The sequence below is a fragment of the Alosa alosa genome, chromosome 9 (assembly GCF_017589495.1).
Source record: "Alosa alosa isolate M-15738 ecotype Scorff River chromosome 9, AALO_Geno_1.1, whole genome shotgun sequence".
Lineage (NCBI taxonomy): Eukaryota > Metazoa > Chordata > Actinopteri > Clupeiformes > Clupeidae > Alosa > Alosa alosa.
The window spans coordinates 19,115,952-19,133,455 of NC_063197.1; the positions used below are offsets into that span (position 1 = coordinate 19,115,952).

At 44.0% G+C, this 17,504-nt stretch overlaps 1 protein-coding gene across 1 annotated transcript in view; it reads left to right on the top strand.

Annotated features, from left to right (window-relative positions):
• Nucleotides 1-5,088: 5,088 nt before the first annotated feature.
• The window catches only part of prdm5 (PR domain containing 5), a 50,756-nt gene continuing 38,340 nt past the window's right edge, over nucleotides 5,089-17,504 (top strand). Inside the window, exons 1-10 of the mRNA XM_048253022.1 lie at nucleotides 5,089-5,313; nucleotides 5,905-5,988; nucleotides 7,746-7,868; nucleotides 9,831-9,996; nucleotides 10,414-10,591; nucleotides 11,025-11,123; nucleotides 11,866-11,987; nucleotides 13,810-13,889; nucleotides 16,580-16,664; nucleotides 16,897-17,054. Coding sequence (XP_048108979.1) covers nucleotides 5,215-5,313; nucleotides 5,905-5,988; nucleotides 7,746-7,868; nucleotides 9,831-9,996; nucleotides 10,414-10,591; nucleotides 11,025-11,123; nucleotides 11,866-11,987; nucleotides 13,810-13,889; nucleotides 16,580-16,664; nucleotides 16,897-17,054 — 1,194 coding nt within the window. The 5' untranslated portion in view covers nucleotides 5,089-5,214. The remainder of the gene's footprint in view (nucleotides 5,314-5,904; nucleotides 5,989-7,745; nucleotides 7,869-9,830; nucleotides 9,997-10,413; nucleotides 10,592-11,024; nucleotides 11,124-11,865; nucleotides 11,988-13,809; nucleotides 13,890-16,579; nucleotides 16,665-16,896; nucleotides 17,055-17,504) is intronic.

Below are 17,504 nucleotides of genomic sequence, written 5' to 3' on the forward strand. Positions count from 1 at the left end.
CCATGCAATTAACAACCCTTTCATAAAGTTATGGCAATTAGGCAACTAAAAGCAGTGAATAGATAACAAAGGTAGCAAAGGGGTGAATTTATGATGTATTTCTCCAAGGTACTTCCAGAATATTTATCAACCTTAAGTCACATGAACACATGGAAGAAACATGTGGAACATTTAAAAATTGTGGTCTGACAGACTGTAATAACAACTTCAAACAGGTCAGAGGTGTATTAAAGAGAATAAGGGCATACAGTATGCTGTTTTGCTTGAGACATAAAATGCATAAAAAAAGAGAATATAAAATATACAATAAATGTGGTTTATAAATATGCCTTGGGCATTATCTCAGAGCATTGCCTTTCATCTACAATGAACATCAAGCAATGTACAGACTTTGTTCTCATCTTATCTGATGAGCGTGTGTGTGTGTGTTTGTGTGTGTGGTGTGTCCCCATACTGAACTCAGAGCTCAGTGACACTTTTGGAGTGAGTTTGTGAAGGAGACCTTAGAACACAGAGGCGCACACACACATATACACACAAACATACTCCTACTTTCACCGCACACTCCCTAGCACAGCATATCTGTTTATGACACTTGTCTGTGACTCTCTGTGAGCAATGCCCGACGGAGGAAACTACATGGTGTTGACGAGACTGGCGAGGGTTGAGGGGGAAAACGAAGACCAAACCGAGCTGCCGACCTTCAAAGACCCAGGGAAGAACAGCCAGCCCTCGGCACCTTTGCGGTGGAGAAGATGCTGAGCTCAAACATTCCCATAGAACAATGGGGCCAGCTCCCTAATCTTTGGAGCCTATCAACACCATCTCAAGCATTTTGTAATGCCCCTGGTGGGTGTCTCCACCCTTATGGCGCGCACACACACACACACACACACACACACACACACACACACACACACACACACACACACAGCATGTTATGGCAGACATCAGCACAAAGGTTCAAAGCACACACTGAGACTCGGCAGACTATGTGCATATGAGATTTACACAAACACGGAAACAAAAACACACACGTCCACGCAGACACACACACACACACACATACACACACACATGCACACACACACACACACATGAACACACAGATACATTGCACACACACACACACACACACACATACACACACAAATACATTAATCTCTGGGAGGACTAGTAAAATGGTGGAATGGGATGATCACGCAGCCAGCCTCGCAGCCCAGCCGGAGACATCAGCGTGGCGGCTCCTCTCCAAACCTGCGCCACAGCGCAACGCTCCCATTAAAAAACGGCCGGACGGTCCACTCCAGGCGGTAGTCTGGGGCCAGTGCCCAGATCCATCCACTCGCACATGGCTTTGGGTCGGGGACGGGAGAGTGGACCGGGGAGGAGGAGAGCCAAGGAGACCGGCAACCCCCAGGCTTTGTTTGGCCTCCGTCTACTAAACCTCAGCAAGGCACGAGCAGCCCACTAATACCATAGCCGCTGCCCCCAGTGTTTCTCTAAAACAAGAGCTGATGTGGAGAGAGGTAGGATGAAAGGAGCTAAGTGCAGCCGTTGATTAATCACATATGTAACAGGAACTGTCACATGAGGGAGCTGCACTGGTGAGCATCAGCAGAACAGGAACAGAGTACCACACTGTATGAGTGGAATGATGGTTATGGCTTCATGAAGCAAATGTACCGTGTGATTATATTGCAATTAAATCTATCGCTTTACTATCTTCAGGGGGAGTCACGCAGGCTTAAATGGGTGCTAGTGCACGTGTGCATGTGTTTCAATTGTGTGTGTGTGTGTGTGTGTGTGTGTGTGTGTGTGTGTGTGTGTGTTTGTGTGTGTGTGTTTAAGGTTAATCTAAGTATATATGTGTGTGTGTGCATACATATGTGTATGTGTGTATATGCATGTGTGTCAGTACTTGAATGCCTATATACTCTCCTGTGTGGAGCTCCAAAGCTTATGTGCAGAGCTGTTCGTAATGTCCTCTCTCCTGAAGGACCTCGGCATAAGTACAGTAAGGGTGGTCCTCTGGTTCTCCCTCGCTCATAAAATGACTTGTAAGTGCCTGTAATTTCTCACGCTTCATCGGCACTGTAATCTCCCCAGCCTGCCTCTGGAGAAATCTCCCTTCAGCGGCATTCGTCGGGGGATTGGAGACCTGACAAAAACCAAAACAACATTTATCCAATGACCTCGGCATTGCAGGAAATGGTTAGCCGGCTGTTCAACGACAACCTTGAAACTAGGGAGGGGTGGGAGAAGGATGGCTGGTGGTGTGGGGTGGTGGGTGGTTGGCGTTGGGTGGTAGGGGATCAGGCTGAGGGATAGAGGAGGTCTGCTGTGGAATAAGAAGTTGGAGGGTGGTTGGGTGGGTGTAGGTGGTGGGGTTGAATTGAGCTGGGTGGTGGTGTGTGCTAGAAAACATGAAACAAAGGCTTTGTGAGTCCCTGAAGACACGCTCAGCAGTATCAGATTTGGGCATTTCAGAAAAATGTACACACACATTTGGAAAAATCCTGCATGGAACGAGCTCGGCCTTTGCCAGAGTGAGGTTTCCCTGCAGTGAAAATATTTGCTCATGAAAAAAAAAGAGAAAACGCAAAAAGAAAAACGCGAGAGTATTTATTTCGGTGGAGTCTTCTGCCATGTTCTAAATGTGGTTTCTGTGCTTCTTGGCCCTTTGCGCAACTCTTGGCCCGGGCGTCGGGGAGTGGTTGGCTCTTAAGTTCTCCCTGAGCTGCGCTCTGTCAGGTTACAGGCCTGGGGTTCTGCTGGGTTCAGTGGCCCTGCGCTGCCGGGATGGACGCTCCCCTGGGCCGGTCCTGTCTCGGTTTATGACGGAGGCAGTTCTGGTCTGGCCACATTTACAATGCCCTGGGTTCTAGTGAAGCTCTGTTTGTAGTGGCTGAGGATCTGAGCCGGCTCCACCAGATCTCCAGAGCAGGCGTGTGTGTGTGTGTGTGTGTGTGTGTGTTTGTGTGTGTGTGTGTGTGTGACTGTTTGATGGAGTGCGTGTGTGTTTGATGGAGGGTGTGTGCAACAGAGAGAGGGAAAGAGAGAGGAGGTTTGGGGGTGTTTTGGTTGTGCATGTGTGTAAGCGAGCGCATGGGTGTGTCTGCATGGTGTATGTGTGTGCATGCTTGCGTGTGCATATGTTTGCATGTGTGTGTCTATGCATGTCTCTATGTGTATGTTCATCACACCACAGAGCCTGTGGTCACTGGGGCTAGTACTAGCTGCAGACGGAAAAGTGAAAGTTGACGGACAAGGAGGCCTGAGTAGGGTTGTGTCGCTGGCGGTGGTGGAGGTGGGGGTCTGGGTCAGTCTGCCTAATCATTTCAAACCCGCACACACAGAGCTCCCAAAGGCCCTAGAGCTGACGAGGGGGGGTCAGCGAGGGTCAGCGGGGGCAAAAAGGGGCACACAATGGACTCTCTCAGAGCGGCGGCCATCTCAGCCATTCCACAACTTCACCCCTGCAACCCCCCCCACTCCCATCCCGCAAGCACTTTCCATCCTGTCCGTCACCCTGGCAGCACAATAAGAATACCACCTGGGCCTGAGAAAACGGACGGGAGACGCCGAAACACAAGGAGAGGCCAGCACCAAAGGAACGGAGGGCAGGAATGAAAGGGCAATTGATCACCAAGTGCTGTCCAAGAAAAGGGAAGGTGACTGAGTGACTGAGAAAGAGTACAGGAGGATAGACTCGTCTTTTGTGTTGGGTTCTTGTTTGGAACAAACACTGTCTTGTTTATTGAAAGATAAACACATTGTGTAAACAGTCACATATTTTAAGGTTAATGATTTTGAGATGTAATTAATAGGCCTCTCACATGACTTGCTATTCCACTAAAATGATTGGAAGATAGATGTTTCCCACGATTCCGCCATTAGTGTTAGTAAACACAAGTGCTCTAATAACAGGAAACCTCTCTTAATTGTGGAATCTTGTTTACCCAAGATGGGAAAATGACATAATTCAGTGTTTATGCCGGTCAACAGACTCCTTCATGATCAGCCACTTGTAGTGTCTGTCTAAGCAAACGATCTTCACACATTACCACCATTGTTACATGACCAGAAATGTAACCAATCGAGGCAGTCATAATGTGGCTGAACAGTTCCACCACAGTGCGGCAGGAAGTTCTCCAGATAAACACATAGGAGAGTCACTGTAAACATCAAATCAGAGGAGTGAAGTGATTCTGATTAGAGAGAGCAGTCTGATTTAGGGAAGGTGTGTGTTCAAAACACGTGTCTATCCCTGTAAACAAACACATCATCATCAAGGACAACACAAGCACACACGCACGCTCACAAGTGCATACACACACACACATAGAGGTCCTACATTTACACTGTTGATTACACTAATGACTTTCATATACAGGGAAAGTACACTAAATGTTGCTTTGGTGATCTTCAGAGGAGACATCTATTTCTGACTAATGTTCTGAGACGGGCTTTAAAGTCTAGTCCGGTACAAAGTTGGGGACACGTGGTCATTTCAACTGTCCAGACACAGTAAACACACACACACACACACACCCGCCCTCTCCCACCCGCCCACGCACACACACACACACACACACATACACTCTCACAAGCTCTCTCTCTGAAAAATATGTGTATAAACAGACACACAGAGAGCTGATGTTCACATTCATTACTGCCTTGAGTTAATTACACATAGCAATGGGGTTGGCATAAGTTATATCCTCTCCATGGAGGGGGCTGGCATAGCCTTTTACAACACTGTCATTAACCATGATAAATAGATGTTTGCCTTTTAATTCATATTCTCAGTTACAGAGCTCCTGGCAAAGTTGACTAAATTTTCACCACAAAACTTGTTTAGACTATTGAGTCAAAGTTTTTTTTTTTCACATTTCCCTTCATAATTTTTGCGTAGAAAATGGTAATATTGCATAAACCTGGAGGATGGATACCAATTGACAAAGACGGTCTGAAATGCCCAACAAACATGACTCGGCAGCATCCCTCGAGCTTTAACATAGCTCCTGGCTACCAAAACTTTCGACCAATCAGAGCTCTGCTTTCCTCTGCACGGAGAGAGAAACATGGAAGTCTAACCTGGACACCAAGACAGACCCCGAAAAACCTCCCGTCTACACGAAAACATCTTAAAGCAGTCTCGTTTTAGTTTACACAAACTGTTATTCAACAGATAAAAGTTCGTTTTAAGCAATGACAATGTTGGGTATGTACGTGCCAGACAGATTTGCTCTGAAGTCATCTAAGGTCCAAGACGGAATCGGGCTTTACACCGCGAGAAGAGTCAAGAAGGTTTGTTCATTTGAGTTAGGAAAAACGAAAACAAATACAAAATTGGAGACGCGTTTAAAAGTAATATGATGCCGCGTTTAGGAAAAATGAGTTTATGCTGGCTTTTGACCACGATGTAAGGTTTAAACGAGTGGTTTAAATGCATAGCGATAGCAAGTTCGCTGTTCGTTTTACAGCTGCTGACGTGAACTGCCACGTATGGAGGAGTGAACGTTTGCTGTCTCGATAGTCCAGCTGCAGCATAGTATTCCAATGTACCGTTCGCGCATTTGCTGCGTAGGCTACATGAAACTACCTCGTATGATGCCCGTTTATGCTGAACTGTACCAACTCTAAATAAAGCGATGTCAATTAGATAACATATGCATAACACTGAAAGACACTTAGATGAAGGGTACAGGTTTCATTTGTGACTTTCAAGAATAATAATGAATCAAGAGTTGCACCAAAGAAGCATTGTACGGCCAACAGTTAACTTTTATGCAGCTTAAGCTACCACTAGGAATGTATGTATTTTGTAAAGTGATAACTTGTATACAGTGTAACTATTCATATTTGTCATATGGCTTATATCTAACTGTTTTGTCTAAGGGAGAGAAGTTTGGCCCATTTGCCGGAGAGAAGAAAATGCCGAGCGATATGGATGAGAGCATGGATCCGCGATTGATGTGGGAGGTGCAGTAATCCATGATGTTTCACTGTGAATTTGAGGACTGACATCATCACACCCCATGCATGCTTTTCCTTTGTACCCTATCTGATACAAATGGATATCATTCTCTCTCTCTCTCTCTCTCTCTGTGTGTGTGTGTCTTCCTCAATGCTCAATGTTAAATGTTTCATATGTCAGTAGCCTAGCCTATAGAAATATAGTTAGACATGGAGACAGACTGATGGAAAGGCATAATGACATAGATAGATAGATAGATAGATAGATACACTACCGTTCAAAAGTTTGGGGTCCATTAGAAATTTCCATTCCACTCCATTATAGACAGAATACCAGCTGAGATCAGTTGCGTTGTTTTTTTAATCAGGGCAGCAGTTTTCAGAAGATGTGCTTACAATTGCAAAAGGGTTTTCCAGTGTTTTCACAGTTAGCCTTTTAAAATGATATCAGATTAGTAATCAGAATGTGCCTTTGGAACATTGGATGAATGGTGGCTGATAATGGGCAATGTAGATATTGCATTAAAGATCAGTCATTTCTTTCTACAACAGTCATTTACAACATAAATGATGAAAACAATTTCTAAGTGACTCCAAACTTTTGAACGGTAGTGTAGATAGACAGACAGACAGACAGACATGCCGATATGGAAAATGCATGATTCCTCTGGGCACATAACTTTTTTCATTAGGAGAAGTAGTGGAAAATGATTCTTTAAACACTCATGAAGGGTCCCAATCTTTTCTCTTTTTCCAAAGCAGCATAAAACCCTTCATTGGATTACTTTCAAGTAATGTCTTATTGGAGCAGGCATGTAGACGATGTGCTCATCTCGGCTTATACTTATCTCGTGCCATCTTGTTGTATTGCTGAAGTTCAAGCTTGCCAAATTCCACACAGTGCACCACAATATAAGTTGATGTAATTGTAATTATTTTCCCCACAAGGATATAATGACATACAGATAGCCTTACTGAATGTACACAAGTGTCTGCAACACTGAAATCTGTGTGTCGTGTGTTTATGCATCACGGCTGTAATATTACCTTCTTGATGTCACTGGGTTCAAATTCTCTTGTGACATCTGTAATAACAGCTTTTTTAAATCTTGATTTATATTTTTAAACCGTATGATATTATCCTCTGGTATTCAGTGGGCCAATTTTCAATCTCTGCACTACAATTTTTTAGCCAATTTTATCAACTCAGTCTGGGAAGATATTTGAACTCTGAAGTATGTTGCACTTAGTATATAAAGCAGTTTTGTGTAAGACTATAACAGCAATTTGATGATTTGGGTTTCAGCAGTTCAGTAATCATCAGACGGTAATTATTAGGCTTGGGTTTTTGTTGGCCCCAGACACTAGCCCACTCTGTAGAATAATGTAGTCATTATTTTAACATCAAGGAAAGTGGCAGCGTGTTTAAGAACACTTGAAAACTTGAGTGCAATGGATCTAATTTAAATGCTTGAGCACTCACATATCCAGACAGAAAGCGATTCAGATCATCTCAAAACTGTCAAACGGATGAACTGATTAGCTGACAGAAACATTAGAAATGCATGCACTGGTTTCCAGAGAGGAACATAATGTTATAATTTACTTGTAATAACATGCCTGTGAAAATCAACCCCTTTTGAACGCCAGTGTGCTCTCTTGGGCTGTAGCGAGTTGGGTGTCTGGGAGTGTGGGTCTTCAGATGAAGGCTTAGTACTGCAGTGGCGACCAGTTTTGGCAGGTTTTCATTGTGTGTTTCGCAGGTACGGGGGACCAAAGGGGATGTGTTGTACATCCTGGACGCCAGCAACCCTCGGCACGCTAACTGGCTGCGCTTCGTCCATCAGGCGCCGTCGCAAGAGCAGAAGAACCTGGCGGCCATTCAGGTATGAGCCAGCCGGTGCTCCGTAGATAACGACACCTTCAGCCTTATCACATAGCCAGATTCAAAGACTCCAAGCCAGGAGAGAGAAAGGAGTGGGGGTGGGGGTTAAGAAAAGAGAGATGGAGGGAGGGAGATGGGGAGAGAAAGAGAGACGACGAGAGCAAGAAGAAAATACAGAAAAAGAAGGACTGTGAGAAAGAGACACAATGAATGAGAGAGAGACGAGAGCAAGAAGAAAACACAGAAAAAGAAGGACTGTGAGAAAGAGACACAATGAATGAGAGAGAGAGACGAGAGCAAGAAGAAAACACAGAAAAAGAAGGACTGTGAGAAAGAGACACAATGAATGAGAGAGAGACGAGAGCAAGAAGAAAACACAGAAAAAGAAGGACTGTGAGAAAGAGACACAATGAATGAGAGAGAGAAGAGAGCCAACACAAGGAAAAGGAAATTAAAAAAGAGGAGATTAGACTGAAAATGAGAGAGCATCAAGACAAAAGGGAATTGCAGGATTCATGAGAAAGGACTATACATACAGTCATGTCGTTAGATTATCCTGTCACACCTATAGTAAGCAGTGCTAAATATACCTGAGAAGAAGAGCAGACAGGCAGAAAGAGTCACTTGGACGGTTTGTTTTGTCTACGCGTGCAGACATGTTGTGAAATCGGTCCTCTGATAGAGGTCTAAGGAGAGTGATGTAGGGCTCGGGTTTATTTGATAACTGTGTCTTGTGTGTAATGAGCCTTGGTTAAACACAGGTCTTCAGCAGAAGTCTTTGACCGCTCAACTACCTCTCTGTGGGCTCTGAATGCCCTGTGAGGCTTTTAGGTCAACTGTAAAGTCAATAGTGTTGTTGTTGCCCTTTATTGCACTGAATATAAGATACATTTTATGTCTGTGTAGCCAAGATTCATGTAATTCAGTTGGGACAAACAGTGTGACTCATCAGAACAGCAAACAAACACCGAAGTGTTCTTCCAGCTGTGTTTTCTTTTTTTATTTGTTTTTGCATTCTTTTATTTTTCAAATGGCAGTAGTTCTTGCAAATCTTACCCACCCTTAACTCAGGCCCACCCAAACGCAGACATGCCATTTGTAGAGACAGAGGGAAGGAAAGAGAGAGAGAGAGAGAGAGAGAGATGAAGCACTGGCAAATTTCAGACTTCTAATAATAAAGCAGACTTGCAGAGAGGCATGTTAGCCCAGGACCTGTGGTCTGAAGACTATGGTTTTGCCATTAATGCTACAGCGCTAAAATCCAGCAGTCGCTGAAAGGTCATACATGTGCGCTTCCAGCTCTGGGTTCCATCAGCTGTGACATTTATAGTATTTTTTCTTCTTTTCAGATTAATATATGTGCATATTTATAATCCAGAGGAAGACGGACTGGGACATTTGATTTCATTAGTGTGTGACCTTTGGAATATGAACATTTAAAGACAGCATGTTTAGGGCTCCAAGTGCTTGACCTTTGACCTTAATCAAGACAAGCAGACGAACAGACCAATGTCTCATCGTAATGGGACTTGGGTCCTTCATGTTGTGTATGTCAAAAGTCGATGTGTGTGGTGTGCGTGTGTGTGTGTGTGTGTGTGTGTGTGTGTGTGTGTGTGTGTGTGTGTGTGTGTGTGTGTGTGTGTGTGTGTGTGTGTGTGTGTGTGTGTGCGTGCATGTGCATGTGCATGTGTGTGTGCGTGTGTTTAATTAATATGCTATACCCTGAGGCATGCAATCTGTATGGCATCGATGCAAGTAGAGGAGCTGACTGTCAGGTCTTTAATAAAACACAGTAACATTGCTGAGATAAGGCAACAATTATTTCCCTGTTTGACCTTAGCCTGTCAAACAGGGAACCTTAGCCAACTTTTTTTATTGAACCTTATATATTTTTGTTTTTGTTTTACGAGAGTGTCTTTGATCACTTTGACAGTCTTAAAGGTCTGCCTTTTTTGGTCGACAGGATGGAGAGAATATCTTCTACTTGGCTGTGGATGACATTGAAACAGACACTGAGCTGCTCATTGGCTATCTGGACAGTGACATGGAGGAGGAAGAGGAAGAGGAGGAGGAGGAGGACATCAAGGACGGAGATGAAAGCAGTGTTGAGAGCAAGCATCTCAGTGAAGGTGTGAATTACCAATGAATGCTATACATTAGTAACTCTAATATCTTTGGGGCTTCTTGTGTTGAAATGTACTGTACTATCCATTTTTTTGTTTATTTTGGACTTTTTCTAACCTTTATTGATAGAACAGTACAAAGCAGACAGGAAACAAAAAGGAGCTAGATATGGACAGTGAGTTCAGGAAATGACCTCATGCTCAGACCCAAACCTGCTTCCCCGTGGGCACAAGACCCATGTATTGTGTAGGACTCTTCAAACATGACACTGAGTTTCCTCTGAGATGGCTTTTCATTGGCTAATTAGTTTTACTGGATAGAGAAATTCTGTCTGCCCTGGTAGTGATAGTGTGTATTAAGTGTGTTGTGTAACTGTGTAGTTAGTGTGTAGCGACTGTCTGCCTGTATCTCTACACACGTAGAGCTGACCATCAAGAAGGAGGACCACCCATGCTTGCTGTGTGAGAGCAGCTTCCCTAGTGAGGAGATCCTGGCAGCGCACCTCCAGAGCCTGCACCAGAGGCCCAGCACAGAGGAGAAGGAGTTCAAATGCCGCAACTGCGGCAAGAAGTTCCCCGTCAAGCAGGCTCTGCAGCGCCAGTGAGTAGATTAGAGTAAAATAGAACTGATCTCAGCACAGTTCTAGAACAGAACCACAACACGCCAGACACCTCATGTCTACATAAGTGTAAACATCCTATTCCACTTACTGTGCCAGTGAGTAGAATAGAACTGATCTCAGTGCAGTTCCACAACAGACCACACCATGCAACTCACATCTAGATCAATGTAAACATCCTCCTCCACTTACCTCAGGCTGGGCTGATGACTAATTGCTTAAAAAGTCAGCAGTGTGTGAACAAACCAGCGTTGTGTTATGTGTCTGTGTGTCCACAAAGTGACTTGACTTGAGCCTCTGCAGTGTATCTCTGTGTTTTTTTTTGCCTGTGTTCTGTGATGACTTTGACTTTGTACAGCAGTGTCTGAGACTAGCCTTGACTGTTCTCTCTTTCTGTCCTCTCCTGTTCGCCAGTGTGCTGCATTGCACGGAGAGCCAAGCCCCAGTAGCAGGAGACTCGGCGAAAGCCCACCAGTGTTCGCTCTGCCACAGCACGTTCTCTTCCGAGTCCAGGTAGGCTAGTTAAGCGGCACAGCAACCACACTGACCAACGCCATGAGCAACATCTCATGCAATGTGTTCCATCCCTTTGGCTCTCTATCCCTCCCTTTTTTCAATCACTTTTCAGATCTGCATGCAATTTACACAAATGGATCGAGTTGTTAGTTGTCTAGTTAGATGTTTGTTTGGATATTATTTATGTTTATGTTTATGGTACTTAGCAGACACTTTTGTCCAAGGCGACTTACAATCACATCAATAAACATTACATTAACATTATTGTCATTATATTGGTAATAGACTAAATAAAATTTAGTCAGAATAACAGAATAGTAATAATAACCAGAATAATATACAAACCACAACTCTGTAAGAATTAATTAGTTGAATACAAGGTAAACAGATGATTCTTTAGACGCCTTTTTAAGATCCCAAAACTAGAAAGAGGAGTAGTATGTAAATCATTCCACCAATGAGGGACTACAGACGAAAAGACTCTTGAGTGTGACCTCTTAGTGTTGATGGAAGGCCAACATAGCAGAGAGGGGACATAGAGCTGGATCAAGGAATTAAGATAGAAAGGTGCAGATGCAGCGTCCTATAGGCCAGAGTGAGGAATTTGAATTGAACTCTGGCTCATTCACACTGTAATAGTGAATCATTTAGAAATCTCTCTCTCTCTCTCTCTCTCTAAATGTGTGTGTGTGTGTGTGTGTGTGTGTGTGTGTGTGTGTGTGTGTGTGTGTTTGTGTAGTTTTGAACAGCACAAAGAGGCCTGTAAAGGAGATGCCAGGTTCATTTGTAAAGCGGAGAGCTGTGGGAAGAGGTTCAAGAGCAAAGATGCACTGAAGAAACACAAGGGAAACGTGCATACAGGTCTGCATACAGGACACACACACACACACACACACACACACACACACACACACACACACACACACACACACACACACAGTTTTTATAACACAAAATGACACAATGAGAGACACATGTGAAAGACTATGTTTAATAGTTTTACGTCAGTGCATTGTTTTGGAGAAGTCAAATACTTCATCTTCACCTAAGTGACTCTGGCCCTCTTAGCAACACTGTAACACTGATTAAATTAATTGCTTGTTGTGGTCACACTTTGATATTCTCTCAACTCTTCCTAGTTAGGACGTGATTTCAGCTTATGCTCAAGATCATTTCCACATGAATCCATCCTTCCCCTCATTTCCGTTTGTTTGAAACGAACACACACCACAAACTCTGCTGTTTAAACAAAGGCATAATGCGAGCCTAATGACTGTCAAAAAAGATCCACCCCGTCAGTCGAAGTTCATGGCGAGCGCGTTGTTGAGCCCGACTGACACATGACGTAGTCGTGCATTGCGGTGATGTAGCGGCCAAACTATGCCTTTCATTGGCCTGACTGAGCCATAGCCTTGTCCCCAGGCCAGGCTCTGTCTTGCATTAGGCACTGAGCCTGGCCATCGCTGTGCGGGGCGGCTACGTGGGCGAGGAGGGGGAAGTAGTGGCGATAGCCTCCAGAGACCAGTCTCACCCATCAGGCAGTGATGTCAGTGAGATTCGGAGAGGAAGAGGATGCGGTGTGTGTTGTGTGTGTGTGTGTGTGTGTGTGTGTGTGTGTGTGTGTGTGTGTGTGTGTGTGTGTGTGTGTATGTGTGTGTGTGTGGGTGTAGGGGTGCAATGTTGTCCATGTAATACGTTTTTCACGGCCTTATTAAAACTTGAGAAGGACTCAGTGGAAGCTGACAGGCTCTCCCTGGTCATTAGAGAGCCTCTTTTGCTCTAGCGCTCATCTCCAGACACCCAGCTTGTAAGAGGAGGAAGTACAGCTGGCATTTGACCTCTCACCCCCGTTAGATGTGTGCCTGTGTGCGTGTGTATGTGTGTGTTTGTCATTTAGTGAGTGCCGCATGTCTGAGTGGACCGTAGCGGGAGAAGAGAGACAGAGTTGTCTGTGGGCACTTAGCGTTCCGCTCAGCCACTTCCTGGCTCTTGAGTTGACTCCTGACTGTGTTATCGTCGTTGGTGGAGCTGTGCTGTTTCATGGCTGTAACACCTGCACGCCACTCACTGCATCTCCAAGCACGCACACGGGAGAAGGCAAAGAGCAGGACGGAATATACCATTTTTGGCTCCTGGCCGAACAGACAGAAAGTACACATCCTCACTCACCAACCCCTGTCCCATGCTGGCAAAAACAAGCTGAGATTCCATTGTCTTTTGGCTGTTTTTTTTTCACAGTAAGATCTTGCATGGAAGTTTGGCTAAAGATTCCCCCTGTCAAAGTGGAAGAGGATTTCTTTGTATCTCTTTGGAATGAGGCCTTGGAACAGTTGGCATAGCTGTCAGCCCAAATCCTGCTTTAGCCCCTCTACGTTAGCCAAACATTGTAACAACTGAGGCAAATGCTGAGCTCAGGAATTCAGCCATCTTAAGATGGTCCATGAGTACTGTGACTTTGACTCCATATGGCCATGTGTTCATCTTTGTGTTCTTTCTGTAGACAAGTACAACAGCTGCTTGAGTGAGTTTTGGAGTGAGTTTTGGCACACATACTGCATCAGTTCACACTCAGCATCGTATGAAGTCCATTAAAACGTGTTGAGGAGTTCACAGAAATCTGAGTGTGTGCCTGTGAGTTACACAAGTATAATTCTTCGCATGTTTTTTTTTTTGGTGTTTTTAGGCAGCGCTCGAAGGAAACTGATGTGTACCATCTGCAACAAGAAATGCTCATCCTCGCTGAACCTTCAGGAGCATCGCAAGGTCAGAGGTCGACTCCAACCACCCCATTCATCCCTCCAGCAATGTCTCCTTCTCTTTTTCCACTCCATCCCTCTAGCAATGTTTTCTTCTCTTCTTCCATCTCAGCCCTCCAGCTGTGTCTCCTACCTTTTTTTGGTCTCTGAAGGCTCTGGTTTCTGTCTTGTGCATTTCCATCCAGCCGTGTCTTAGTTTTCGTGACTTTGTCACCTGATTTTTAGATTTTCTGAAAACAAATACATCCCTTCCCAATTCTGCTCTTCTCTCTCTTTCTCTCTCTCTCTCTTCATCCTCTTCTCATTCTCTCTCTCTCTTTCTATATTGCATTCCCTCTCTCGCTCTCTCCCTCTCTCACACAGTGTGGGAGCTTAACTTTATGTTAACATTGTAACATTTTCCGACTCTGTGACACAGAAGAGGAAGGTCGGTTTTTGTTTCACGAGCCCATCCCTGTGGACCTTGTGAAATTCAAGAGCCACTGTGAGCAGACAAAAAGACTTTAACCTCGGCGTCAGGAGTCGTCTGGCCAAAAACCTTCACCGTGAGACAAAATGTCATCTTAAGCAGTGATAAAGCACTAACCACTTTTGATATATTACTCCAACACATGGAGTGCTCATAAGCTAAAGACAAAGCTTTGAAACCACACTGGACAAACAGTAATAGTATAGCAGCATCACTATGCCAAGCACTTGAGACAAGATTAACACAATAATAAGCTCATTGCATTCCATATTTAACGACATCAGTTCTAATTGTTCCGCTTGTTGTTTTTTTTCACCACAAAGGTCATACCACTTCTGCTAACCAGGAGAGGAGATATCGGTAATTAGCCTGTCATATGTGTATTTGTACAATTATCTCCGTCTGGGACATCACTAAACTCTCCACAGGAGGCTTGTCTGAATAGGCTTTGTGTCCGTGTGTTTATGCCCAGAAATGTGATTGTGGACGAGCTGTTAGCGCATCTCAGAAGACACCGCAGCGACGCTCCTCCCGCAGGTAGCCAGAAATGACTGGCAGCCATCTGCTACCATGCATTTTGATCCCTGCGAAAATATCATTTCCCTTCTCAGACGTGGTTTGGAGTCTCTCAAATGTCAAAGCAGCTATTCCACTCTTTTAATTAAAGCTAGGCCTTTAAGGCAGTCGTTAATGTTACTATCTTGCTTGCATACACATGAGCGATGCTACGCTGACGTCGTAGACAATGGAGACACGGTCTTGACACCCAGACTTTGCTGAAGGCTTTCAGAAGAGACAGAAAAGTGATTTATCATGCGCTATCTGGATCGCTCAGACCATGGATATGGCATTTATCTATGAAACAAGCCATTTTCTCATGTTAACATGAAGTCGATGCGTCTCATTCTCATTCAAATTGAATGCATTCAGGGGAAAGTTAACCTTTGATTGCCCACCAAAGGGTTCCGTTTCCTCAGCTCAAGTATTGGGACTTTTCTCTGTCTCGACGAAATAGATCCAGAAAGTTTCTCCTCATAGCTCAGTTTCTTGTTGAAGCTGTTCTTTGTTGCTTTAATGGAGTTCCAACTGTTTGCTTTTGTCTGATGTGTTCCCATTGATGGCTAAATATGAAACATGACGAGAACAAGACATGTAAAGATCAAGACTTTGTTTGTATCATCACATTCTATTACTGAGACGATCTGCTCCTCAAATAGTGTGCTATTTGAATAGTGTGCCATTTTCTACAATTGCATAGCTGTTATAGAGGGACAATACCACTGAAACCCATTAATTAACACAATTATTGCAATCATGAAACTGAGAGAACTCTAGTGTAGCAGGCTTTTCTGGTCAACTTTTATTGAGGGATTGCTAGAACTTTTAGAGCAGGATTCCTACATTTATTTATTTAGTGTTATGTGCAAAGTTGTTAAGCGGATAACATTTTACATAAAATGTAGCTGTTCCAAAATGGAGATTAAATTAGTTGTTATCACTTAGGATAAGTAACTGTTAATCCTGATTTGTTAGAATTTTGTACGTTTCGAAGTTGTTCAACATTATGTTACCATAAATAAGCAGTGATTAATATGGACCACAGCAAGCTCTGAATACTTGAGTGGTATTCATATTCTGTATTATCATAACTTTGCAGAGGAACCTTTCATAATAAGCACTATTGTGACGCAGCTGAGAGTCGAGAGAGCTAGTCAAGCTTTCAGGCAGTTTAATTACATTTCCAGATGATGATGTGTGTGTGTGTGTGTGTGTGTGTGTGTGTGTGTGTGTGTGTGTGTGTGTGTGTGTGTGTGTGTGTGTGTGTGTGTGTCTGTGTGTGTCTGTGTGTGTCTGTGTGTGTCTGTGTGTGTCTGTGTCTGTGTGTCTGTGTCTGTATCTGTATCTGTGTGATGGTGTTTGTGTGTGTGTGTGTGTGTGTGTGAGAGAGAGAGAGTGAGTGTGTGTGTGTGTGTTTTGGACAGAGAATCTGCAATGCTCTTTCTATGTCTGCAAGGGTTGAGGGTTGTTTTTTTCCCCAAGATTGCAGTGCAGTTTGAATGGGCAACCAAATCTCATCCCTTGGGCCATAAAGACAACTCTGTAACCTCAATACCTCAGGCCAGTGCTGCAGTAGATGAGTAAACCGTCCCCTGTCACTGGAAACCCACCAGACAGGTTGCCAATGTTATTCCACGGGCTGAGGTCATGTGTTATCTCTGTGATCCTAGGTGCACGAGGTATTTGACTGTCCTGCCTGTGACAAGAAATTCATCTCCACCAACCAGCTGAAGCGCCACATGATCACACACTCTGGTGAGAATGAATAACATGCACACATACACAACACACACACACACACACACACACACACACACACACACACACACACACACACACACACATGCATGCACGCTCAAAGCGGACATCAGTTGCACACACATTTACACCACGTCATCAGTCAAATATGTCAGATATTATTAAGATATCCTAGAATGCCTTTGTAAATTCTTTCTGTGTGTGTGTGTGTTTGTGTGTGTGTTATCAGAGAAGCGACCGTACACATGTGAAATCTGCAGCCGCTCCTTCAAGCGATTGGACCAGGTTACCGCCCACAAGATCATTCACAGCGAGGACAAGCCCTACAAGTGCAAACTGTGTGGGAAGGAGTTTGCCCACCGCAACGTCTACAAGAACCACAAGAAGGTATCAGCCCTCCGTCCAGACACGGTTCCTGGGTGATCCGCCACGTGGGAGGATAATTTTAGATACTGAGAACATTTTGGGTTTTTTAATAGGGCTTCTCTGATTAAAAGCAGTTAGTCAGGCTCCTCCTGGGTCTCCTCCTTAAGTCATCTTTTCAATAGCCTCCAAGCAGTCAAAATGGCTTCCAATTACCATCCAGTTGCATTTTAAATCATCTGAATCACGTATGGTAATAATGACTTATATACTTATGTAAATAAGTAAATAATAGAGTAAATACTTATTAAATAAGTATTTTCTCTATGTTGGTGTTTCATAGTTCAAGGACATTATTAATTGACTCTGTGTGAATCTAGGTGATATCAAAAGCATTCATTCACTAGTGGAATGTCATGAGCCTGAAGGACCAAGGTCAGAGATTAAGGGATGGAACCATATGATATGTCTGGT